Here is a 26,793-nt window from a genome sequence, read left to right on the forward strand (position 1 = left end):
GCATATACCCACCTTGATCTCTGAGCTCTGTTATTGGCTGCTGCAGCCTGTGAAGTCTGGTACACCAGGCAGGACTGCAGCCAGAGGTGTAACTTGAAGCTCCTGGGCCCCAATGCAAAACCTGTAAAAGGGCCCTTAACTATAATGTTTTATTCATAGTACTGAGCTCCCTATATGGAGAAGAGAGGCCTTATGGGCCCCCTAAGGCTCTTGGGCCCGGGTGCAACCGCATCCCCTGCATCACCTATACTTATGCCAGTGACTGCAACTTACAAACAGACACAGGTGCAGAGGACCAAGCACTGGTGCAGAATATGCTTATTTGTTATGTTAAGAGTATGGGGAGCTGGTAGTACAGACATTCTACAACTTGGAAAACCCCTTTAATAATGAAAGGTTCTGAAACTTTCTAATAGACTTTGGGGTACACTTAATACTGGTCTTGTGTCTTTTTGGGCACTTGTCCACAGGCGTTTTTTCACCGCGCATTATGTGTGCAACGCACGGCCGCGTACTGTGCCATGAATGGAGTCAATGCAAGTCGAAAGACTTTCACTGATTCATGCACATGACCGTGTAGACCCTGCGTGTGAGAAATAGATGGCAGCATGCTCTATTCCTCGGTGTACCACGCAGCATGAGCCCTATACTTTTGTATGGGCAACATATGTAAAAGCTGTCCATACGTAATACATTGCGTACGGGCAGCAATTTTAAACGCAACCCCACTATGAAACAGAGCATGGGTATTTTTTAAAAAGTCACTGTAATATTTGCAGGCATGCGCAGTACACATGTTGCCCATATGTGGTCTCTGCCAACAAAGCTGGCAGATCCACAGTGTTTTACCGACACGCTCGTGAATAGGAGGCCTTTTATGTACATCAAGTCAGACATATTTTAATCGATTTGCATTAAAAAGAATAGATGTTCTTCCTTTTACTCCACTTTTGAAAAATCTTTATAAAAAGAGGTGGGTTTGAGTAAAGTGAGGTTTCTAGACAGATTTAAGAATTGTGCCTCTTTGAAAGGCTATCTTTCCCGGCCGCGGGAAGCATCCCCCCCCCCCCATAAAAAGCTAAAAAAAAGAGGACTTTTAGCTCCCCTCACAGATCGCATCCAGGAAGGGGGCTGAAACTACTCACCCCCATCCTCCACAGTGTTTCGTGATGATCTGGTCCAAAACAAACCCTCTGCCGTCTACTGCGCATGTGCGCCAAAGGAAAAAGGTGGAGGCTGCGCAGAAGACCAGATCGGCGTGGGACATTTAAAATTTCCTGCCTCCAGGCTAATGAAGGTAAGAAGGAGACAGGAGATGTCACCAGCGACTGCGGTGAGCGGTCCCGGGCCTGTGATCGCCAGTATCCATTGGATACTACCTAAAACAAGTACTGATCACTTTCTAAGAGCACGGTGGCGATGCCTCGTCAATAGACGTAACTCAGTGGTTAGTGGTACTGGGTAGTGGAAATGTATGCTGACTCTCCTGTTCATAATTTTTCCAGGACTTGGGTAACTTCTTGTTTTTTTATGACCAAAAGGTCATCACTGCATTGTAGTGCAGCTCCCATTGAATTCAGTGGGGACTATACCTGCAGTATTAACCTGGGTTGCAGCATTATGGTCAGTGCTTTCTGCTTCCTGCGCTGACAATAGCAACAGTGACAGCGGGAACGGGGATATGAGTGGTGGGTCCCTACCAATCATCTATTGATGACCCATCGGTCATCAATAAAAAAAAATTAACAAGATCCTGGAATACCCCTATGTATATTTTTAACTTTACATAGTTTCCAAATACTGGAATATACATGTTATTGTGTCCAAGTTCCTGTCAAGCATGTCCTATGGATACTTTTATACAATACATCCTGCCTTCCCCTTAGTCTTTCCAATCATTTAAAGGGAGTTTGGTAAATGGCAACTGACCGGACTAATGTGATAAAATGTGTGTATAATTGGTTTATTGTGGGACTTGCACTACTGCAGTGTGACAGTGTAGTGTAAACCAGCACCATCTAGTGGAAAGAAGCATAATTGCACTATGAGTAAAGTAGTATATTGTCTCTTTGTGTGTGATCATCTTCTAAACGAACTTTAGGCCTAATTCATTTTGAATTGGCATTTTATTTTTCAACTTAAAGAGTACAAGAGGGGCCTGGATGCCTGTCTTGAGTGCAGAAGTATTGCATGTTATAGTCACTGATTATTTCAGAAGGGTCGTTGGTCCAAGGATTATTCTGATTGCCAGATTTGGAGTCTGGAAGGAATTTTTCTCCCCTTAAATTTGGATAATTGGCTTCTTCTGTACCTCAAGGGGTTTTGCCTTCCTCGGATCAACATTGCAGGATAATAGGCTGCACTGGATCGTCTTGAACTCTATGTAAATTTAAGATTCAAGGGTTTTTTAGGATTTCAACTATGGACTCCTTTTCCCAGCTGTATTTGTCTTACATGTGATCCAGTTTGATTTTGACAACAGATACAGACAAGGACATATGATCTATGTTCTTTGATCATTTGAATGGCAATATGTAATGTAATTTGTAATGGCCATTGGCAGCCTATAACAGTGTCAAAATGGTATAACAGATGTTAAGGGATTATCCAAGTAGGAAGAGTCATGCTGATTAGGGCTTCATCATAGAGAATTGTCTTGTGCTCGATAGTCCCTCCATTCGCCATAATGGAAGATTCATTATATCGATATACAGTATTACACAATTTTCCAGTCATCTGAATGTGCAACATGTAATACCACATGTCTCCTGCAGTAGGGACTGCACACAGCTTCCCTTGGTGATAACAGGAGTCTCAACTACTGAAACAACAGCAGTCAGCCATGCTTTCCAACATTTTAAAGCTCATTTGAAGGGCATTTTTAAGTCTCACCCTGATCCATGAAGGAACGCACTAAAAATTTCCAGAAACCGTCTGCCCCAAGTTACTTCTTCATCCAGTGTTAAAAGCTATATATACTTTCACGACCAACATTTTTTACTTTCTCAATACATATAAAATAAAACATGAAGCAATTTTAAAATATGTCCCAAGTGCAGAATTATTCTACATAGTGTCTGTTACTATGGAGACACATACAGTAGCTGGCACAGGCGCTCTAGAAACAAAGCGGTAGGGAATTTTTAAAGAGGTTGTTCCAAGATTGACCTCCAAAGGATAGGTGATAAAAGTCTCTGATAGGTGGGAATCTCACAGCTGAGACCCCCACTGATCCTGAAAACAGGGGTCCCGTGTCGACCCTCCTCCTCACTGCAGGGTCACTGCACCTCACGCAGTGAGAGGGAGATTGAATGAAGTGGCAGTAGCGAATGCGCAGCATTGCTCCATTCATTTTTAATGAGACCACCGCAGATAGTTGAGCGCTTGTACTCAGTATGTTGTGTCAGCCCCAATGAAATGAATGGAGCGCTTCATTCAATCTGATGTCACTGTCAGTGGGTGCAGTGAGCCTGCAGTTACAGAGGAGGGGATACAGGACACCCGTTCTGCAGATTGTTAGGGGTCTCAGCTGCAAGTTCCCTGTTGTTTAGACTGTAGAAAGGTAATAAAAGTCAATATTGATGCAACCATCTTAATGAATACTTATTGCAAACTTCTTTCTTTTTTCACTTTAGATGTAATCAGACAATGAAAAGATGGTTGCAAAAGTGGACAGTCTTCATTATCTTTGAATTTCTAATATCTTTAAAATCGGTTTTGTTTTAAATTGTGTTTATTCTCACTATTGTTTCCTAGTGCTATAAATTCTCAGACAAGGAATGGTGCCACACCCCTCTACTTAGCCTGTCAAGAAGGACATTTGGAAGTCATTCAGTATTTGGTCAAAGGCTGTGGGGCCAACCCTCATATAAGGGCCTTAGATGGGATGACCCCATTACACGCAGCGGCACAGATGGGTCACAGTACAGTTATTGTTTGGTTGGTAAGTGTTACGTTTCTAGATTCTTAACACGTGAAATGTATCTGGTATTTTATCTTTTTCTTTTTAGTATAAAGGTTTCTGCTTTTAATGTTCTGTAGGAGACAGTAGAGTTTGGCAGTAAAAAAAAATAGTTGCAAAGCTGGACCTACCCAATAAAGGAACTGAGCAAAACTAATTGCCACGTGCCGTGTAATACCCTGTTTCCCTGAAAAGAAGACATACCCTGAAAATAAGACATAGCATGATTTTCCAGAATTTTTGAAGATGCAAAATGATTTTTCAGGCTTTCTGAGGATGCTTGAAATATAAGCCCTACTCCAAAATTAAGCCCTGCTAACAGTTAATTAAAAAAGTCAATTTAAATAGTTTCCAGGCAGCTATACATGTAAAAAAGTTAAACCTTTTTGAACAAAAATTAATATAAGACACAGTCTTATTTTCGGGGAAACACGGTATGTTGGTACTATATAAATAAACATTATTATCATTAACTGAAAAGCTGTGTTACACACTATGTTGACAAAAGTATTGGAACACCCATAGAAGGTGATTCTATTCAATTTTATTCACATTTTGCAATATGGTGTTGGACCATCTTTTGGCCTCAATGACTGCAGTAACTCCCCTAGGCATGCTTTCCACCAAAGTCCCATAGATGTGTTGAAGATTTGCCTCAATTCATTGAGGAAAGTGTCATATGGGAAATGATGGGAGTGCACGTATACAGCATTCTAGTTTATCCCAAAGATGCTTGAGGGGATTGAGACTTTGGATCTGGACTTTGGACTGGCAATGAAGTTTTCAGACATTCTACTCCTCATACCAATCCTTAACACTGCATGCTGTATCACATGGGGCTAGGTGATGTTGATAGAGACACGGAGCTGTCTCAAAATATTGCTGTATAGTAGGTAATGTGACGTTGCCCAGAAAGTCTCTGTACCCATTGGCGTTGAGGGTGGAGTTTACTATAACCTAGTCTTTCTAGTAGAAACCCCCCCAACACCATAACAGAACTTCCTCCAGGCTTCACTGTTGGGATGATACAGTTGAGTAGAAACTGCTCTCCAGGCAACCGCAAGACCCAAGTGTGGCCATCCGATCAGAAGATGGTGTACTGTAATTTGGCTGTCCACAACACTTGTTTCCACTCATTTACAGTCCAAGAATGATTCTCCAAGCACCATCATAGGTGCCTCTGTGCATTCACTGCTGGGATGTTGGGCTTGTGTGCAGCCGCTTGTCCATAATAACCCTTCAATTGCAGTTTCTGCTCCTAATGGCATATGAGACCCCCTGAGCGAAAGTTTCATGCAGATGATATGCGTGATGCCATCACAGCTAGAGATGAGCGAGCGTACTCGGAAAAGCACTACTCGCTCGAGTAATGTGCTTTATCCGAGTATCGCTGTGCTCGTCCCTGAAGATTCGGGTGCCGACACAGAGCGGGGAGCTGCAGGGGAGAGCGGGGAGAAACGGAGGGGAGATCTTTCTCTCCCTCTCTCCCTCCCGCTCTCCCCTGCTCCCCGCTGCGACTCACCTGTCAGCCGCAGCGGCACCCGAATCTTCAGACCCGAGCACAGCGATACTCGGATAAAGCAAATTACTCGAGCGAGTAGTGCTTTTCCGAGTACGCTCGCTCATCTCTAATCACAGCTTGTATAGGGCCTCACTGTCCACCTTCTGTCAGTTTAAAGGTCTCCCTGAACGTGGCTGCACTGCATGCACCCCAGATGTGTTTTATTTCCAAATAACATTGCCAACAGTGGACTTCTGAAGGTCCAAAAGTGCTGCGATGTCCCATACTGATTGCTTGCTCAGGTGACATCCCACCACCATACCCTGTTGAAAATCTGTGAACTCTACACCTGGTGGCATTCTGATAGTTTCTGTACTGGGATACATCTGTGTGGTACTCTTCTTTATACCTAATGCTCGCACATCTGATTTGCATATCCCCTTCACCTGACAGCACAGGATTGGTAGGTGTCCCAATACTTTATCAACATAGTGTATCTAGATTATGGCCTGATTTAGAAATTCTTTTGGGGGGGCTTTGAATCCCTGTGCCATACGCCTCAGTTTTGCTGGGAGCATTGCTTTAAAAAGAAGTCTGTCACTTTACATAAAAGGCAATATGTTTTTACATGTGGGACGTCTTGAGGAATACAGTGGCACCTTTTATCTTGTTTAAATCTGTCTCCCATCCCAAAATATCGCCCAAAAAATTGTTTTCACACCGTATGCTAATAAACTGTGATCTGTCAGATGGGCGGTCCAACTCTGACAGTGGTCCGGGCTCTCCCTCCGTCTTTTCAATTAAAAAACACCTCCAGTGTGTGACCCCCCTTCAAAATGCTTGTGCCACACTGAGCTATGGGGCGCATGCGCTCTGACTCCCTCTAAGGACGGAATGATGATGGAACACATGATGTGTCCAGTGGGCAGAGCTGGTGACATCACTCAGTAAGGAAAGAGTCATGTTTTAGTTTAATATGCAGGGAGAGAATCTGGACCCTTGGTAGAGGTGGAAGGCCAACAGAAGGCCAACCGGTTATTAGCATACAGCACGCAAACAATTTCTTGGGCAATATTTCGAAATTGGAGCCACAATGCTACAAAATAAAGGTATCATTGCATACCTCAGGATGTCGTAAATGTATAATAAGGTGACAAATTTCCTTTAAATATACAGCACTGACCAGTATATCATGAATAGCATTGCATTTACTCATTGCCCAAATAAAGGTATTTTTACACAGGGCGATTATCGCCCAAATAATCAATGGAAACAATGATTTTGGATGATAGTCATCCCATGTACATGTGGACACCGACAGTGCACTGAGCGAGGAATTACTCACTTGTCATAGTTGCTTGGTTTTTAGCTGACCTAAAAACCAAATGACTATTGGCCTGTGTAAACAGGCAGTCGTTCAGCTTTAAACAACTGCCTGTTCACAATGAATGGAGGTGAAGGCTGGAAGAGATCTCTGGAACACTACTCTCCATTCACTAAATAACTATCTCTTCTGTGTGATAGCACCGGAGCAATAGTCAATGGGGCAGCTGTCAAATGCTTTTGTGATTGATGGTCATCCTGTGTAAAGCTATATAAACATTGTTGTAAGATGTTCAAACAGCACTGGCCAATCAAGAAAACTAAGAAATGTTGCTAAATTTCTATAGGTGTATAGGACTATAGGTGTGGGCTTATATGTACAAGCATCCAATGCCTACAATAATGAGGGTCAATCGCAGTCCCTTTAGTATTAACCCTCAACCATTCAACTACGACTAGTTTAGTAATCATATGGAGGTGGAAGTTAGGCCTATATGCCATTGGCAGTTAATGGGTGGAATATCCTGCATTATTTCCATGAATTGTGCCTATTTTGCCATGAACCACCCCTAGGTCCACTAAAGAGTTCATCATTGTGAAAATTAGAGGTGTGTCCCTATTCTCAGATGTTATTCACCATGCTTCTTTCTTTTGCAACTTACAGATGAGTTTTACAGATATAAGTCTTTCCGAGCGAGATGCGGACGGAGCAACTGCCATGCACTTTGCTGCCAGTAGAGGTCATGCCAAGGTTTTAAGCTGGCTTCTTCTCCATGGAGGGGATATTAGCACTGATAACTTTGGAGGGACCCCTCTACACGATGCTGCTGAGAACGGAGAACTTGAGGTGTCTTCTTTTGTTCATTTGCTCTCTGTGTACAAATATATAACTACTATATTACTGCCTCCTATGTACAAGAATATAGTTACTATAATACTGCCCCCTATGAACAAGAATATAGTTACTTTAATACTGCCCCTATGTACAAGAATATAACTGCTATAATACTGCCCCCAATGAACAAGAATATAACTACTATAATACTGGCCCCCTATGTACAAGAATATAACTAATATAATACTGTCACCTATGTACAAGACTATAACTACTTTAGTACCACCCAGTATGTACATGAATATAACTACTATAATACTGCCTCCTATGTACAAGAATATAACTACTATAATACTGCCTCCTATGTACAAGAAGATAACTACTAGCATACTGCCCCCTATGTACAAGAATATAACTACTATAATACTGCCCCTATGTACAAGAATATAACTACTATAATACTGCCCTCTACGTACAAGAATATATCTACTATAATACTGCTCCTATGTACAAGAATATAACTACTATAATACTGCCTCCTATGTACAAGAATATAAATACTATAATACTGCCCTCTATGTACAAGAATATAACTACTATAATACTGCCCCCTATGTACAAGAATATAACTACTATAATACTGCCTCCTATGTACAAGAATATATCTACTATAATACTGCCCCTATGTACAGGAATATAACTGCTATAATACTGCCCCTATGTACAAGAATATAACTACTATAATACTGTCTCCTATGTACAAGAATATAACTGGTATAATACTGCCCCTATGTACAAGAATATAACTACTATAATACTGCCCCCTATGTACAAGAATATAACTACTATAATACTGCCCCCTATGTACAAGAATATAACTACTATAATACTGCCTCCTATGTACAAGAATATATCTACTATAATACTGTCTCCTATGTACAGGAATATAACTGCTATAATACTGCCCCTATGTACAAGAATATAACTACTATAATACTGCCTCCTATGTACAAGAATATAACTACTATGATACTGCCCTCTATGTACAAGAATATAACTACTACAATACTGTCCCCTATGTACAGGTATATAACTACTATAATACTGTCTCCTATGTACAAGAATATAACTGGTATAATACTGCCCCTATGTACAAGAATATAACTACTATAATACTGCCCCCTATGTACAAGAATATAACTACTATAATACTGCCCCCTATGTACAAGAATATAACTACTATAATACTGCCTCCTATGTACAAGAATATATCTACTATAATACTGTCTCCTATGTACAAGAATATAACTACTATAATACTGCCTTCTATGTACAAGAATATAACTACTGTATTACTGCCCCCTATGTACAAGAATATAACTACTATAATACTGCCCCCTATGTGCAAGTATATAACTACTATAATACTGCCCCTATGTAGAAGAATAGATCTACTATAATACTGCCTCCTATGTACAAGAATATAACTACTATAATACTGCCCCTATGTACAAGAATATAAATACTATAATACTGCCCTCTATGTACAAGAATATAACTACTATAATCCTGCCCCCTATGTACAAGAATATATCTACTATAATACTGCCCCTATGTACAAGAATATAATAACTATAATACTGCCTCCTATGTACAAGAATATACCTGCAATAATATTGCCTCCTATGTACAAGAATATATCTACTATAATACTGCCTCCTATGTACAAGAATATATCTACTATAATATTGCCTCCTATATACAAGAATATAACTACTATAATACTGCCTCCTATGTACAAGAATTAGAGATGAGCGAGCACCAAAATGCTTGGGTGCTCGTTACTCGAGACGAACTTTTCGCGATGCTTGAGGGTTCGTTTCGAGTAACGAACCCCATTGAAGTCAATGGGCGACCCGAGCATTTTTGTATATCGCCGATGCTCGCTAAGGTTTTCATTTGTGAAAATCTGGGAAATTCAAGAAAGTGATGGGAACGACACAGAAACGGATCGGGCAGGCGAGGGGCTACATGTTGGGCTGCATCTCAAGTTCCCAGGTCCCATTATTAAGCCACAATAGTGGCAAGAGTGGGCCCCTCCCAACAATTTTTACTTCTGAAAAACCCTCATTAGCAAGGCATATCTTAGCTAAGCACCACACTACCTCCAACAAAGCACAATCACTGCCTGCATGACAGTCCGCTGCCACTTCTCCTGGGTTACATGCTACCCAACCCCCCCCCCCCCCCCGCATGACCCAGTGTCCACAGCGCACACCAAAGTGTCCCTGCGCAGCCTTCAGCTGCACTCATGCCACACGCTGGCCTCATAGCCACGCCACCCTCATGTCTATTTATAAGTGCGTCTGCCATGAGGAGGAACCGCAGGCACACACTGCAGAGGGTTGGCACGGCCAGGCAGCGACCCTCTTTAAAAGGGGCAGGGCGATAGCCCACAATGCTGTACAGAAGCAATGAGAAATCCAATCCTGTGCCACCTCCATCAGGAGCTGCACACGTGGGCATAGCAATGGGGAAACCATGTGCCACACACTATTCATTCTGTCAAGGTGTCTGCATGCCCCAGTCAGACCGGGGTTTTTTATAAATAGTCACAGGCAGGTACAACTCCGCAATGGGACTTCCGTGTGCACCCACAGCATGGGTGGCTCCCTGGAACCCACCGGCTGTACATAAATGTATCCCATTGCAGTGCCCTGGACAGCAGAGCTAACGTCAGATTAAATGCAGGTGGGCTTCGGCCCACACTGCATGCCCCAGTCACACTGGGGTTTTTTATAAGTAGACACAGGCAGGTACAACTCCCTATTGTGAAGTCCCTGTGGACCCACAGCATGGGTGGCTCCCTGGAACCCACCGGCGGTACATAAATAAATCCCATTGCAGTGCCCAGCACAGCTGAGGTAACGTCAGGTTTAATGCAGGTGGGCTTCGGCCTACACTGCATGCCCCAGTCAGACTGGGGTTCTTTAGAAGTGGACACATGCAGTTACAACTCTGTGTGGACCGACAGCATGGGTGGGTCCCAGGAAGCCACCGGCGGTACATTAATATATCCCATTGCATTGCCCATCACAGCTGAGGTAACGTCCGATTAAATGCAGGTGGTCTTCGGCCCACACTGCATGCCCCAGTCTGACCGGGGTTTTTAATACATAGACTCTGGCAGGTACAAATCCCTAATGTGAAGTCCCTGTGGACCCACAGCATGGGTGGCTCCCTGGAACCCATCGGCGGTACATAAATGTATCCCATTGCAGTGCCCTGCTCAGCAGAGCTAACGTCACATACAATACAGGTGTGCTTCGGCCCACAGTGCATGCCCCAGTCAGAGTGGTAATATGTACCTTAACAGTAACCGCGTTGGTGTGAATGTGGTGGCGACTGCGGACCTAGTAGCAAGGTTTTATTTAGTTGGTTTTCGGAATGTGGCCAGGATTAAGTGGGCCGTGGCGGGGGGATGGTGGGGGGGGCTCTCTTGTTGTGTCGGTAAAGGTGAAATCCTTGGACTGCCACCAGACGGACCAATGCAAAGGTATTTGCCAAGAATGTTTTCATTGTTGGAGGAGGAGGGGGATGTTTTTGAGGCACTACGTGTCCTCTCCATGTGTCCGTGGTTATATGCACCTTAACAGTAACCGCATTGGTGGGAAATGGCCTCGCCACCATCATGTCTTTGTGAAGCCTCCGTTTCCACACCCCAGTGACATAGCATTAGCAGCGGTATAGGTACAGCCCAGAATTAGTAACATTTCAGCGGTAGCATTAGGGACAGGCCCCAGTAACATATCACTAGCAGCATTATAGGGGGAGCACAGTATTAGTTCTATTTCAGTAGTAGTAGCAGTCCAGACAGGCCCCAGTAACAATTCCGAAGCAGCAGTATAGGGGGAGCACAGTATTAGTTCCATTTGAGTAGTAGTAGCAGTCAAGACAGGCCACAGTAACATTCCCGTTGCAGCAGTTTAGGGAGATAACAGTCTCTTTCAAATTTCAGTAGTTGCAGTATAGACAAGGCCCCAGTTACATTTATGTAGCAAAAATGTAGGCCAACCCCACACACCTTGCTGTACCATGAGTGCAGGCGAAGCCCATAAAAATTACTATGATTACACTGTAGGCGAGGGCCCCCAAAAATTGGTGTACCAACAGTACTAATGTACCTCAGAAAAATTGCCCATGCCCAACCAAGAGGGCAGGTGAAACCCATTAATCGCTTTGGTTAATGTGGCTTAATTTGTTACTAGGCCTGTAGGCAGCCCAGTTAAAATAAAAATTGGTTCAGGTGCAAGTTTCAACGCTTTAATGAGAATTGAAACGTATAAACATTGTTTACTAAAGTAATATGACTGAGCCTTGTGGGCCTAAGAAAAATTGCCCGTTCGGCGTGATTACGTGAGGTTTCAGGAGGAGGAGCAGGAGGATGAATATAATACACAGATTGATGAAGCAAAAAGGTCCCCGTTTTTGATGGTGATAGAGAACGATGCTTCCATCCGCGGGTGCCGCCTACGTATTGTTTAGGTACCGCTGCTGTCCGCTGGTGGAGAAAAGAAGTTTTGGGAAATCCAGGCTTTGTTCATGTTTATGAGTGTAAGCCTGTCGGCACTGTCAGTTGACAGGCGGGTTTGCTTATCCGTGATGATTCCCCCAGCCGCACTAAACACCCTCTCTGACAAGACGCTAGCCGTAGGACAAGCAAGCATCTCCAGGGCATAGAGCGCGAGTTCAGGCCACGTGTCCAGCTTCGACACCCAGTAGTTGTAGGGGGCAGAGGCGTCACGGAGGACGGTCGTGCGATCGGCTACGTACTCCCTCACCATCCTTTTACAGTGCTCCCGCCGACTCAGCCTTGACTGGGGAGCGGTGACACAGTCTTGCTGGGGAGCCATAAAGCTGTCAAAGGCCTTGGAGAGTGTTCCCCTGCCTGTGCTGTACATGCTGCCTGATCTCCGCGCCTCCCCTGCTACCTGGCCCTCGGAACTGCGCCTTCTGCCACTAGCGCTGTCAGATGGGAATTTTACCATCAGTTTGTCCGCCAGGGTCCTGTGGTATAGCATCACTCTCGAACCCCTTTCCTCTTCGGGTATGAGAGTGGAAAGGTTCTCCTTATACCGTGGGTCGAGCAGTGTGTACACCCAGTAATCCGTAGTGGCCAGATTGCGTGTAAAGGCGAGGGTCACAAGAAAGGTATCCTAACATGAAGTCAGCCATGTGTGCCAGGGTACCTGTATGCAACACATGGCTGTCCTCACTAGGAAGATCACTTGCAGGATCCTCCTCCTCCTCAGGCCATACACGCTGAAAGGATGACAGGCAAGCAGCATGGGTACCCTCAGCAGTGGGCCAAGCTGTCTCTTCCCCCTCCTCCTGATGCTCCTCCCCCTCCTCCTCCTTCTCCTCAACGCGCTGAGATATAGACATGAGGGTGCTCTGACTATCCAGCGACATACTGTCTTCCCCCGCCTCCGTTTCCGAACGCAAAGCGTCTGCCTTTATGCTTTGCAGGGAACTTCTCAAGAGGCATAGCAGAGGAATGGTGACACTAATGATTGCAGCATCGCCGCTCACCATCTGGGTAGACTCCTCAAAGTTTCCAAGGACCTGGCAGATGTCTGCCAACCAGGCCCACTCTTCTGTAAAGAATTGAGGAGGCTGACTCCCACTACGCCGCCCATGTTGGAGTTGGTATTCCACTATAGCTCTATGCTGCTCATAGAGCCTGGCCAACATGTGGAGCGTAGAGTTCCACCGTGTGGGCACGTTGCACAGCAGTCGGTGCACTGGCAGATTAAACCGATGTTGCAGGGTCCGCAGGGTGGCAGTGTCCGTCTTGGACCTGCGGAAATGTGCGCTGAGCCGGCGCACCTTTCTGTGCAGGTCTGACAAGTGTGGGTAGCTTTTCAGAAAGCGCTGAACCACCAAATTAAAGACGTGGACCAGGCATGGCACGTGCGTGAGGCTGCCGAGCTGCAGAACCGCCACCAGGTTACGGCCGTTGTCACACACGACTATGCCCGGTTGGAGGCTCAGCGGCGAAAGCCAGCGGTCGGTCTGCTCTGTCAGACCCTGCAGCAGTTCGTGGGCCATGTGCCTCTTCTCTCCTAAGCTGAGTAGTTTCAGCACGGCCTGCTGACGCTTGCCCACCGCTGTGCTGCCACGCCGCGCGACACCGAATGCTGGCGACGTGCTGCTGCTGACACATCTTGATTGCGAGACAGGGGTTGCGTAGGAGGAGGAGGAGGAGGAGGGTGGTTTAGTGGAGGAAGCATACACTTCCGCAGATACCAGTACCGAGCTGGGGCCCGCAATTCTGGGGGTGGGTAGGACGTGAGCGGTCCCAGGCTCTGACTCGGTCCCAGCCTCCACTAAATTCACCCAATGTGCCGTCAGGGAGATATAGTGGCCCTGCCCGCCTGTGCTTGTCCACGTGTCCGTTGTTAAGTGGACCTTGGCAGTAACCGCGTTGGTGAGGGCGCGTACAATGTTGCGGGAGACGTGGTCATGCAGGGCTGGGATGGCACATTGGGAAAAGTAGTGGCGACTGGGAACCGAGTAGCGCGGGGCCGCCGCCGCCATCATGTTTTTGAAAGCCTCCGTTTCCACAGGCCTATACGGCAGCATCTCCAGGCTGATCAATTTGGCTATGTGCACGTTTAACGCTTTAGCGTGCGGGTGCGTGGCGGCGTACTTGCGCTTGCGCTCAAACAGTTGCGCTAGCAACGGCTGGATGCTGCACTGAGAGACATTGGTGGATGGGGGCGAGGACAGCGGAGGTGAGGGTGTGGGTGCAGGCCGGGAGACGGTAGTGCCTGTGTCCTGAGAGGGGGGTTGGATCTCAGTGGCAGGTTGGGGCACCTTGTGGGGTGCTTGGCCATCATATGTCTGCGCATGCTGGTGGTGGTGGCTCCACGGCTGATCTTTGCGCGACAAACCTTGCACACCACAGTTCGTCGGTCGTCTGCACTCTCAGTGAAAAACTGCCAGACCTTTGAGCACCTCGGCCTCTGCAGGGTGGCATGGTGTGAGGGGGCGCTTTGGGAAACAGTTGGTGGATTATTCGGTCTGGCCCTGCCTCTACCCCTGGCCACCGCACTGCCTCTTCCAACCTGCCCTGCTGCTGCACTTGCCTCCCCCTCTGAAGACCTGTCCTCAGTAGGCTTAGCAAACCAGGTGGGGTCAGTCACCTCATCGTCCAGCTGCTCTTCCTCCGAATCCTCTGTGCGCTCCTCCCTCGGACTTACTGCAATTACTACTACCTGAGTGATAGACAACTGTGTCTCATCGTCATCGTCCTCCTCACCCACTGAAAGCTCTTGAGACAGTTGCCGGAAGTCCCCAGCCTCATCCCCCGGACCCCGGGAACTTTCCAAAGGTTGGGCATCGGTCACGACAAACTCCTCCAGTGGGAGAGGAACCATTGCTAGCCATTCTGGGCAGGGGCCCGGGAACAGTTCCTGGGAGTCTGCCTGCTCCTCAGAATGTGTCATTGTAATGGAGTGAGGAGGCTGGGAGGAAGGAGGAGCAGCAGCCAGAGGATTCAGAGTTGCAGCAGTGGACGGCGTAGAAGTCTGGGTGGTCGATAGATTGCTGGATGCACTTTCTGCCATCCACGACAGGACCTGCTCACACTGCTCATTTTCTAATAAAGGTCTACCACGTGGACCCATTAATTGTGAGATGAATGTGGGGACACCAGAAACGTGCCTCTCTCCTAATCCCGCAGCAGTCGGCTGCGATACACCTGGATCAGGAGCTCGGCCTTTGCCCACACCCTGACTTGGGCCTCCGCGTCCTCGCCCGCGTCCACGTCCTCTAGGCCTACCCCTACCCCTCAGCATGGTGTATTACGAGTAGAGCAGAAACAGAGCGCTGTAATTAAATGTGCCGCTTATTGGCCTGTGGTTGGAGGCTGACTTCGCTTACGGAACACACAGCAGAGCCAGGAAACAATTTTGTGCACGCCTGTACTGAAACGTAGGTGCGTATGACTGAGCTAGTGGAATTCACAGCGCAGAAGCAGTCAAGTGGCCAAAGGGCAGTGGTAGGCCTTAAGTATTTGCTTCAATTTTCTTAAATGGTGAGCTGAAACACCAGACAGATACTGTATGCAGCGTATATTATGTATACTGTTTCCCTCTGGCGCTATGACGGCGGTGATGTAACGGAGACAGCAGAGCCAGGAAACAATTTTGCGCAAGCCTGCTGTAACGCTTAGCTGCGTATTAATTAGGACTACTACCCTTAGCAGACACGCAGTACACTGAAGACGGTCACAGGCAGCCCAAATATAGTATTTTTCCCCAATTTTTTTGAAAAAGCCCACTGCCTATATAGACAGTATATCTATTTCACCTTTCCCACTGTCCCTGCCTCACCAGTACTGCCCATATACTCTGTATAATGACTGCAGACTGAGGACGCAATGGTCTGCACGCCCGATATACAAAAAAAAATAATTGTGCAACACTGCCAAAAGCAACAGTACTGCACACGGTCAGATGTGGCCCTAAGAAGGACCGTTGGGGTTCTTGAAGCCTAAAATAACACCTATCGCTCTCCCTATAGCAGCAGCATCAGCAGCACTTTCCCTTATCTATGTCAGAATGCATCTGTGGCGAGCCGCGGGCGGGGCAGATTTTAATACTCGGGTGTCACCTGATCTCCCAAGCCACTCACTGCAGGGGGGTGGTATAGGGCTGGAACGTCACAGGAGGAAGTTGTACTGCCTTCCATGTCTTTCTATTGGCCAGAAAAGAGCGCAAATGTCTCAGAGATGAAAGTGAATGTAACTCGAACATCGCGTGGTGCTCGTCTCGAGTAACGAGCATCTCGAACACCCTAATACTCGAACGAGTATCAAGCTCGGACGAGTACGTTCATCTCTAACAAGAATATAACTACTATAATACTGCCCCTATGTACAAGAATATAACTACTATAATACTACCCCTGTGTACAAGAATATAACCACTATAATACTGCCCACTATGTACAAGAATATAACCACTATAATACTGCCCCTATCTACAAGAATATAACTACTATAATACTGCCTCCTATGTACAAGAATATAACTACTATAATACTGCCTCCCATGTACAAGAATATAACTTCTATAATACTGCACTCTATGTACAGGAATATAACTACTACAATACTGCCCCCTATGTACAAGAATATAACTACTATAATACTGCCCCTGTGTACAAGAATATAACTACTATAATACTGTCCCCTATGTACAAGAATATAACTACTATAATACTCTACTCTATGTACAAGAATATAACTACTATAATACTGCCCCTGTGTACAAGAATATAACTACTATAATACTGCCCCTATGTACAAGAATATAACTACTATAATACTCTACTCTATGTACAAGAATATAACTACTATAATACTGCTCCTATGTACAAGAATATAACTACTATAATACTGCCCCCTATGTACAAGAATATAACTACTATAATACTGCCCCCTATGTACAAGAATATAATTACTATAATACTGCCTCCTATGTACAAGAATATAACTACTATAATACTGCCTCCTATGTACAAGAATATAACTACTATAATACTGCCTCCTATATACAAGAATATTACCAAGGCTATAGAGTCAATAAGCCAAACCTCTAACTCCTAACTTTTCCCAGACTCCGACTCTTAATTCTTACTCCACAGCCCCGGAAGGAACATACACTGGACTATTGAATTATGTAAAATGTGTTGAATTGAAACGTTAGATATGCTTTTAGGGGCCATTTTTATGGGACAATTATCGTGCAAAGTTCGTTGAATGAAAATGTATGAAAATTGTTACATCGAAAAGCATAAAAATCATGGCTGGTTCGCTCTCTTCTCGCTGTGTGTAAACGCTCCCCGCTCAATACTTCATATAGAATGTAAAGCGCTGAGCGAGAAGTTAGTGATTCTCAAATATGATCTGCCTGTCTAAACATCGGATATCTGGTAGAATATCTCATAAACAGGGTAGCATTCATCAAGAAGCCTTCTTTCCTGTGCTGCTTGCCCTTGACACTATCATATAGTAAGTTGCCCTCATACAGGGCAGCATGATCTTAGTGATAGTTCATTTTAGATTAAAATGCATAGTTACTGTAAATAATCACCAATAGATCCACCATCCAGTGTTGGGTTGGGGCTTCTATCTTTCGCCCTCTGGTAGCTGTAATGCCCAGTGCAGGTAATGTGTGTAAAAGTAATAGTCAAACTGAATATATTTTGTTTTTGTAATTTCAGTGCTGCCAGATTCTTGTTGTAAACGGTGTTAAACTTGGGATCAAAGACCACGATGGCTACACAGCTGCTGACCTGGCGGAATACAATGGACACATGCATTGTGCTAAATATCTAAGGACCGTGGAAAATATGGTAAAGCTTATACTGATTGCTTTCCTGTCCTTGGTTACATGCATGGTGCATGTAAAAACTCCATGCACCATGTATGTAACCAAACTTAAACTATAGTTTGTTAAGCCCCTTCATAGCTGTGTTGGAAATTAATTCAAATGCACAATATGTGTTGAATTACATATCAGAAAAGTAGGTATGATGTTATGCCTGGTAAGTTCTGGTCTGCCAGTATAGCGGTACTTTCACTATCAATTTAGAATAATAAAATTAAAGGGCTTTCCGACCTTTAAAAAAAAACAAAAAAACTTGCTACTAGGTGGAGAATGGCATAAAAATAAAACAGCTGCGTCCGTCCCTCTGCACCAATAGCCACTGGAACAGGAAGCTATGACATCACGCTCATTGCTCACATGACTGCTGCAACCAATCACTTGCCTCAGTGGTTACATTTCATTTATGCACACATGATTAGTGAGGCCAATGATTAGCTACAGGGGTCTTGTGAGCAATGAACGTGATGTCATTGCTTCCTTTTTCAACAGGGACCATAGCAAAAGGGGCAGCAGTGCTGGAGTGGAGGCAAAGTGGAAGGGTGAGTAATAGCTATTTTCATTTTTATGCTATTCCCTACCTGTTACACATTAACCCCCTAGTGACTGCCCCATTGCCTTTTTACGCCCTGGATTTGTGGGCTTTAATCCTCAGGGCCGTAAAAACACACTCGCCCTGAGGAATAAAGCCGCGAGGCCTGTGCATGTGACAGCTCCCTGCTTCCCGGTGGTAGCTGACAACCTGGAGCTGTCATGGGGGGCCGCAGAGAGCAACCTCCAGTCACGCGATTTCTGTTATTCAATGGATAACGACGATCGCATAAAAGTGTAAAAAAAGTTAGTTTTAGCTCACCTCACGGATCAGATCCATGAGGGGAGCTGAAGCTACTCACACCCATCCTCCGGGATGTCCCGTGGCGTTCTGACCCTTCCAGGACCTGACGTTGTCTTCTGCGCATGCGCGCCAGATGTAAACGTCGGGCGCGTGCAGAGAAAGGCTCACGGCCTGGGAAATTTAAAATCTTTTTGCTCCCGGCTAGCATGTGTAGCCCAGAGCAGAGAGATGTCATCGGGAGCCGCTGTATGCAGTTCCTGGTCACATAATAACGGCAATCATGTAATGTAAAAAAAAGTTAAAAAAAAAGGTTACAAAGTTTGTTTCATTTCCCCAACAGATTATATCCGTGAGGGAAGATTATGTACCTAAGGCCGCTGGCTTCTGTGCATGCGCCCGTCGCCAAAATAGCAGATGTATGCGCAAAAGTCACGGATTGCCAGGGTAATTTAAATTCTCCCTGCTACTGGTTACCAAACGTAGCCAAGAGCCTAGAGATTTCACAGGAAGCCGTGGTACGTGGTCTCTGGTTACGTGATTGCCGCTATCCAATGGATAACGGTGATCACATAAAAGTAAGAAAAAAGTTAAAATTTCAACCTCCCGTGATGGATCCGATCCGTGAGGGGAGGTGAAATTACTTGCCTAAGGCCTCCGGCGATGTCCCCCAATGGGATCTTTATCTGTGGACCTTTACCCAACTTCAGCTCATGCGCCCATCGGCAAAATAGCGGACGTAAGTGCAGAAGATGGGGAGGGCCTGGGAAATTTTAAATCTCCTTGCTCCTAAATCTCCTTGCTACTAAAGGTAGCCGAGATCTTAGAGCAGTGACCAAGGGCCACAGTGAGCGGCTTCTGGTCACACGTTCGCCGTTATCCAACGGATAGTGGCAATCACGTAAAAGTTAAAAAAAAGTTGAAGTTTAATGCTCCTTTCAGTTTGGGTCCCGTTATGCATACAAACATACAATTAGGGCCATAATGGGTATGTTTCTGAACACAGAACAAACATGGGTATCAATTTTGGGGTGAAAGTATTCATTCATATGTGTGCTGTACAAAAAAACCCAGTTTTTAAAATGACATAATTGCCAAAAAAGTTTTCCTTCTGCTTTGCTTAGATTCATTTCAAAACTGTGGGGTCACAATACACAGTACACCCCTTGATGAATTCCTTGAGGGGGTCTAGTTTCTGAAAAGAAACTGTGGAGTTAAAATACTCATGACCCCCCTCAGAGAATATATTAATGTTTGTAGTTTTTAAAATGGGGTCATTTGTGGGGGTATCTATCATTCTGACACTTATGAGCTTTTGCAATCTTGGCTTGGTGTAGGAAAACAAAGTGTTCCTTGAAATGTTAATCAATGTTAAATTTGTACATCTCCTAAATAGTTAAACAAACTAAGGTTTTTTCCAATGTGCTTCCAGAATAAAGTAAACAGTTGGAAATATATCAAAAATTTGTACAGTATGTTTGCACATATTTGAGATATTGCAGTTGAAAATGTGAAAAAAATGTCCAAATTTTCCCAATTTTGGGACTTTTAATAGAGATGAGCGAACGCGTTCGTCCGAGCTTGATATTCGTGCGAATATTAGGGTGTTCGGGATGTTCGTTATTCGTGACGAACACCATGCGGTGTTCTGGTTACTTTCACTTCCTTCCCTGAGACGTTAGCGCGCTTTTCTGGCCAATTGAAAGACAGGGAAGGCATTACAACTTCCCCCTGCAACGTTTAAGCCCTATACCACCCCCCTGCTGTGAGTGGCTGGCGAGATCAGGTGTTCGCCTAATATAAAAGTCGGCCCCTCCCGCGGCTCGCCTCAGATGCGGTGTGAGTTAGATGAGGGACAGTGCTGTTTATACCGGAGCTGCTGTAGGGAAAGAATTGGTAGTTAGTGTAGGCTTCAAGACCCCCCAAAGGTCCTTATTAGGGCCACTGATAGCTGTGTGTTGGCTGCTGTTAGCAGTGGGATTTTTTTTTTTCTCAAAATCGCCTCTGCAGACCGTTGCACCTGGCATTAGGGACAGAAGTGCTGCATAGGCAGGGAGAGTGTTAGGAGTGAGTGTAGCCTTCAAGAACCTCAACGGTCCTTTCTAGGGCCATATTTATCCGTGTGCAGTACTGTCCAGGCTGCTGTTGGCTGTGCTGCATTTTTTTTGGGCTTCTCAAAATCGCCTCTGCAGAGCATTCCACCCTCCATTGATACTGCAGGGAAAGAATTGTATAGGCAGGGCCACAACACAGTTATTATTCATAGAATATACGCAGTGCTGCCTGTTGGTGGGAAAAAACTGAAAACAAATCTATTTGTCCAGCCTGTGTCCGTCCTTACGCCTGTGGACACGTGTGAGCTGCGTGAAAAACATTGCTAAATCATACGCAGCCAGCTACGCTTTACTGCTGGGTTCGCCATTTGCTTTCCTTAATTGGGAAAAAAAATACCTGCTCTCCAAGAGTTATAATAACTCTGCTACCCTCACGTTCTGTGACACATAAGCAGGGACACAGCACAGTTATTAAACTTCTCAGGTTCATTGAATATACGCAGTGCTGCCTGTTGGTGGGAAAAAACTGAAAACAAATCTATTTGTCCAGCCTGTGTCCGTCCTTACGCCTGTGGAGACGTGTGAGCTGCGTGAAAAACATTGCTAAATCATACGCAGCCAGCTACGCTTTACTGCTGGGTTCGCCATTTGCTTTCCTTAATTGGGAAAAAAAATACCTGCTCTCCAAGAGTTATAATAACTCTGCTACCCTCACGTTCTGTGACACATAAGCAGGGACACAGCACAGTTATTAAACTTCTCAGGTTCATTGAATATACGCAGTGCTGCCTGTTGGTGGGAAAAAACTGAAAACAAATCTATTTGTCCAGCCTCTGTCCGTCCTTACGCCTGTGGAGACGTGTGAGCTGCGTGAAAAACATTGCTAAATCATACGCACCCAGCTACGCTTTACTGCTGGGTTCGCCATTTGCTTTCCTTAATTGGGAAAAAAAATACCTGCTCTGCCACAGTTAATAACTCTGCTACCCTCACGTTCTGTGACACATAAGCAGGGACACAGCACAGTTATTAAACTTCTCAGGTTCATTGAATATACGCAGTGCTGCCTGTTGGTGGGAAAAAACTGAAAACAAATCTATTTGTCCAGCCTGTGTCCGTCCTTACGCCTGTGGAGACGTGTGAGCTGCGTGAAAAACATTGCTAAATCATACGCACCCAGCTACGCTTTACTGCTGGGTTCGCCATTTGCTTTCCTTAATTGGGAAAAAAAATACCTGCTCTGCCACAGTTAATAACTCTGCTACCCTCACGTTCTGTGACACATAAGCAGGGACACAGCACAGTTATTAAACTTCTCAGGTTCATTGAATATACGCAGTGCTGCCTGTTGGTGGGAAAAAACTGAAAACAAATCTATTTGTCCAGCCTGTGTCCGTCCTTACGCCTGTGGAGACGTGTGAGCTGCGTGAAAAACATTGCTAAATCATACGCACCCAGCTACGCTTTACTGCTGGGTTCGCCATTTGCTTTCCTTAATTGGGAAAAAAAATACCTGCTCTGCCACAGTTAATAACTCTGCTACCCTCACGTTCTGTGACACATAAGCAGGGACACAGCACAGTTATTAAACTTCTCAGGTTCATTGAATATACGCAGTGCTGCCTGTTGGTGGGAAAAAACTGAAAACAAATCTATTTGTCCAGCCTGTGTCCGTCCTTACGCCTGTGGAGACGTGTGAGCTGCGTGAAAAACATTGCTAAATCATACGCACCCAGCTACGCTTTACTGCTGGGTTCGCCATTTGCTTTCCTTAATTGGGAAAAAAAATACCTGCTCTGCCACAGTTAATAACTCTGCTACCCTCACGTTCTGTGACACATAAGCAGGGACACAGCACAGTTATTAAACTTAGATAATTCATTCACTAGAGGCAGTGGGGCCTTTCGTTTTCCAAAAAGGGCAAAAATTATATTTGGCCTGCAGTCTTGCGCCAATTTATTTCCTGCCTGTGAAATCAAATCACTGGTAATACAGCATGCTGAGGGGTAGGGGTAGGCCTAGAGGACGTGGACGCGGCCGAGGACGCGGAGGGCCAAGTCAGGGTGTGGGCACAGGCCAAGCTCCTGATCCAGGTGTGTCGCAGCCGACTGCTGCGCGATTAGGAGAGAGGCACGTTTCTGGCGTCCCCACATTCATCGCCCAATTAATGGGTCCACGCGGGAGACGGTTATTAGAAAATGAGCAGTGTGAGCAGGTCCTGTCCTGGATGGCAGAAAGTGCTTCGAGCAACCTATCGTCTACCCGCAGTTCTGCGCCGTCCACTGCTGCCAATCCGAATCCTCTGTCTGCTGCTCCTCCTTCCTCCCAGCCTCCTCACTCCACTACAATGACACCTGCTCAGGAGCGGGAACACTCCCAGGAACTGTTCTCGGGCCCCTGCTTAGATTGGGCAGCAGCGGTTCCTCTCCCACCAGAGGAGTTTATCGTCACTGATGCCCAACCATTCGAAAGTTCCCGGGGTCCGGGGGAAGAGGCTGGGGACTTCCGCCAACTGTCTCAACAACTTTCTGTGGGTGAGGAGGACGATGACGATCAGACACAGTTGTCTTGCAGTGAGGTAGTAGTAAGGGCAGTAAGTCCCAGGGAGCAGCGCACAGAGGATTCGGAGGAAGAGCAGCAGGACGATGAGGTGACTGACCCCACCTGGTGTGCAACGCTTACTCAGGAGGACAGGTCTTCAGAGGGGGAGTCAAGGGCATCAGCAGGGCAGGTTGCAAGAGGCAGTGCAGTGGCCAGGGGTAGAGGCAGGGCCAGACCGAATAATCCACCAAGTGTTTCCCAAAGCGCCCCCTCGCGCCATGCCACCCTGCGGAGGCCGAGGTGCTCTAAGGTCTGGCAGTTTTTCACAGAGACGCCTGACGACCGACGAACAGTGGTGTGCAACCTTTGTCGCGCAAAGCTCAGCCGGGGAGCCAACACCAACAGCCTCACCACCACCACCATGCGCAGACATATGATGGCCAAGCACCCCGCAAGGTGGGACAAAGGCCGTTCACCGCCTCCGGTTTGCACCCCTGCCTCTCCCCCTGTGCCCCAACCTGCCACTGAGATGCAACCCCCCTCTCAGGACACAGGCACTACCGCCTCATGGCCTGCACCCACACCCTCATCTCCGCTGTCCTCGGCCCCATCCAGCAGTGTAGTTCAGCGCACCGTTCAGCCGTCGCTTGCGCAAGTGTTCGAGCGCAAGCGCAAGTACGCCGCCACGCACCCGCACGCTCAAACGTTAACCGTCCGCATCGCAAAATTCATCAGCCTTGAGATGCTGCCGTATAGGGTTGTGGAAACGGAGTCCTTCAAAAGTATCATGGAGGCGGCGGCCCCGCGCTACTCAGTTCCCAGTCGCCACTACTTTTCCCGATGTGCCGTCCCAGCCCTGCACGACCACGTCTCCCGCAACATTGTGCGCGCCCTCACCAACGCGGTTACTGCCACGGTCCACTTAACTACGGACACGTGGACAAGCACAGGCGGGCAGGGCCACTACATCTCCCTGACGGCACATTGGGTGAATTTAGTGGAGGCTGGGACAGAGTCAGAGCCTGGGACCGCTCACGTCCTACCCACCCCCAGAATTGCGGGCCCCAGCTCGGTGCTGGTATCTGCGGAGGTGTATGCTTCCTCCACTAAAGCACCCTCCTCCTCCTCCTCCTCCTCTGTCTCACAATCAAGATGTGTTAGCAGCAGCATGTCGCCAGCAGTCGGTGTCGCGCGGTGTGGCAGCACAGCGGTGGGCAAGCGTCAGCAGGCCGTGCTGAAACTACTCAGCTTAGGCGATAAGAGGCACACGGCCCACGAACTGCTGCAGGGTCTGACACAGCAGACCGACCGCTGGCTTGCGCCGCTGAGCCTCCAACCGGGCATGGTCGTGTGTGACAACGGCCGTAACCTGGTGGCGGCTCTGCAGCTCGGCAGCCTCAGGCACGTGCCATGCCTGGCCCACGTCTTTAATTTGGTGGTTCAGCGGTTTCTGAAAAGCTACCCACGCTTGTCAGACCTGCTCGTAAAGGCGCGCCGGCTCTGCGCACATTTCCGCAAGTCCCACACGGACGCTGCCACCCTGCGCACCCTGCAACATCACTTTAAGCTGCCAGTGCACCGACTGCTGTGCGACGTGCCCACACGGTGGAACTCTACGCTCCACATGTTGGCCAGGCTCTATGAACAGCGTAGAGCTATAGTCGAATACCAACTCCAACATGGGCGGCGCAGTGGGAGTCAGCCTCCTCAGTTCCTTTCAGAAGAGTGGGCCTGGTTGGCAGACATCTGCCATGTCCTTGGTAATTTTGAGGAGTCTACCCAGGTGGTGAGCGGCGATGCTACAATCATTAGCGTCACCATTCCTCTGCTATGCATCTTGAGAAATTCCCTGCAAACCATAAAGGCAGCTGCTTTGCGCTCGGAAACGGGGGCGGGGGAAGACAGTATGCCGCTGGATAGTCAGGGCACCCTCCTGTCTATTTCTCAGCGCGTACAGGAGGAGGAGGAGGAGCATGAGGAGGATGAGGAGGAGGGGGAAGAGACAGCTTGGCCCGCTGCTGACGGTACACCGGCTGATTGCCTGTCATCCTTTCAGCGTGTATGGCCTGAGGAGGAGGAGGAGGAGGAGGAGGAGGATCCTGATAGTGATCTTCCTAGTGAAGACAGCCATGTGTTGCGTACAGGTACCCTGGCACACATGGCTGACTTCATGTTAGGATGCCTTTCTCGTGACCCTCGCGTTGCACGCATTCTGGCCACTACGGATTACTGGGTGTACACACTGCTCGATCCACGGTATAAGGAGAACCTGCCCACTCTGATTCCCGAAGAGGAAAGGGGTTCGAGAGTGTTGCTATACCACAGGACCCTTGCGGACAAGCTGATGGTAAAATTCCCAGCCGACAGCGCTAGTGGCAGAAGGCGCAGTACCGAGGGCAAGGTAGCAGGGGATGTGCGTAGATCGAGCAGCATGTACATCCCAGGCAGTGCAACAGTCTTTAAGGGCCTGGCCAGCTTTATGGCTCCCCACCAAGACTGTGTCACCGCTCCCCAGTCACGGCTGAGTCGGCGGGAGCACTGCAAAAGGATGGTGAGGGAGTACGTAGCGGATCGCACGACCATCCTTGGTGACGCCTCTGCCCCCTACAACTACTGGGTGTCGAAGCTGGACACGTGGCCTGAACTAGCCCTGTATGCCCTTGAGGTGCTTGCTTGTCCTGCGGCTAGCGTCTTGTCGGAGAGGGTGTTTAGTGCGGCTGGGGGAATCATCACAGATAAGCGTAGCCGCTTGTCAACCGACAGTGCCGACAGGCTAACACTCATCAAGATGAACAAAGGCTGGATTTCCCCAGACTTCTGTTCTCCACCAGCGGACAGCAGCGATACGTAAGCAATACGTAGGCTGCACCCGCGGATGGAAGCTACGTTCTCTCTCACCATCCAAAACGGGGACATTTCTGCTTCATCAATCTGTGTCTAATATTCCTCCTCCTCCTCCTCCTGCTCCACCTCCTGAAACCTCACGTAATCACGCTGAACGGGCAATTTTTCTTAGGGCCACAAGGCTCACTCAAATAATTTTTCAGAACAATTTTTATAAGTTTCAATGCGCTTAAAAGCATTGGAACTTTAACTTGAACCAATTTTTCGTTACACTGGGCTGCCTCCAGGCCTAGTTACCACTTAAGCCACATTAACCAAAGCGATTAATGGGTTTCACCTGCCCTCTTGGCTGGCCATGGCCAATTTTTGGGATGTACATTAGTACTGTTGATACAGCAATTTTTGTGGGCCCTCGCCTACAGTGTAATCAAATTAATTTTTAGCCC

The 26,793-nt window shown here is 46.9% G+C and overlaps 1 protein-coding gene across 1 annotated transcript in view; it reads left to right on the forward strand.

Moving 5' to 3' along the window:
• The window catches only part of ESPN (espin), a 185,066-nt gene that overhangs the window by 40,637 nt on the left and 117,636 nt on the right, over positions 1-26,793 (forward strand). The window contains exons 3-5 of the mRNA XM_066607334.1: positions 3,757-3,943; positions 7,450-7,632; positions 17,913-18,044. Coding sequence (XP_066463431.1) covers positions 3,757-3,943; positions 7,450-7,632; positions 17,913-18,044 — 502 coding nt within the window. The remainder of the gene's footprint in view (positions 1-3,756; positions 3,944-7,449; positions 7,633-17,912; positions 18,045-26,793) is intronic.

Source organism: Eleutherodactylus coqui, chromosome 6 (genome assembly GCF_035609145.1).
Source record: "Eleutherodactylus coqui strain aEleCoq1 chromosome 6, aEleCoq1.hap1, whole genome shotgun sequence".
Classification (NCBI taxonomy): Eukaryota; Metazoa; Chordata; class Amphibia; order Anura; family Eleutherodactylidae; genus Eleutherodactylus; species Eleutherodactylus coqui.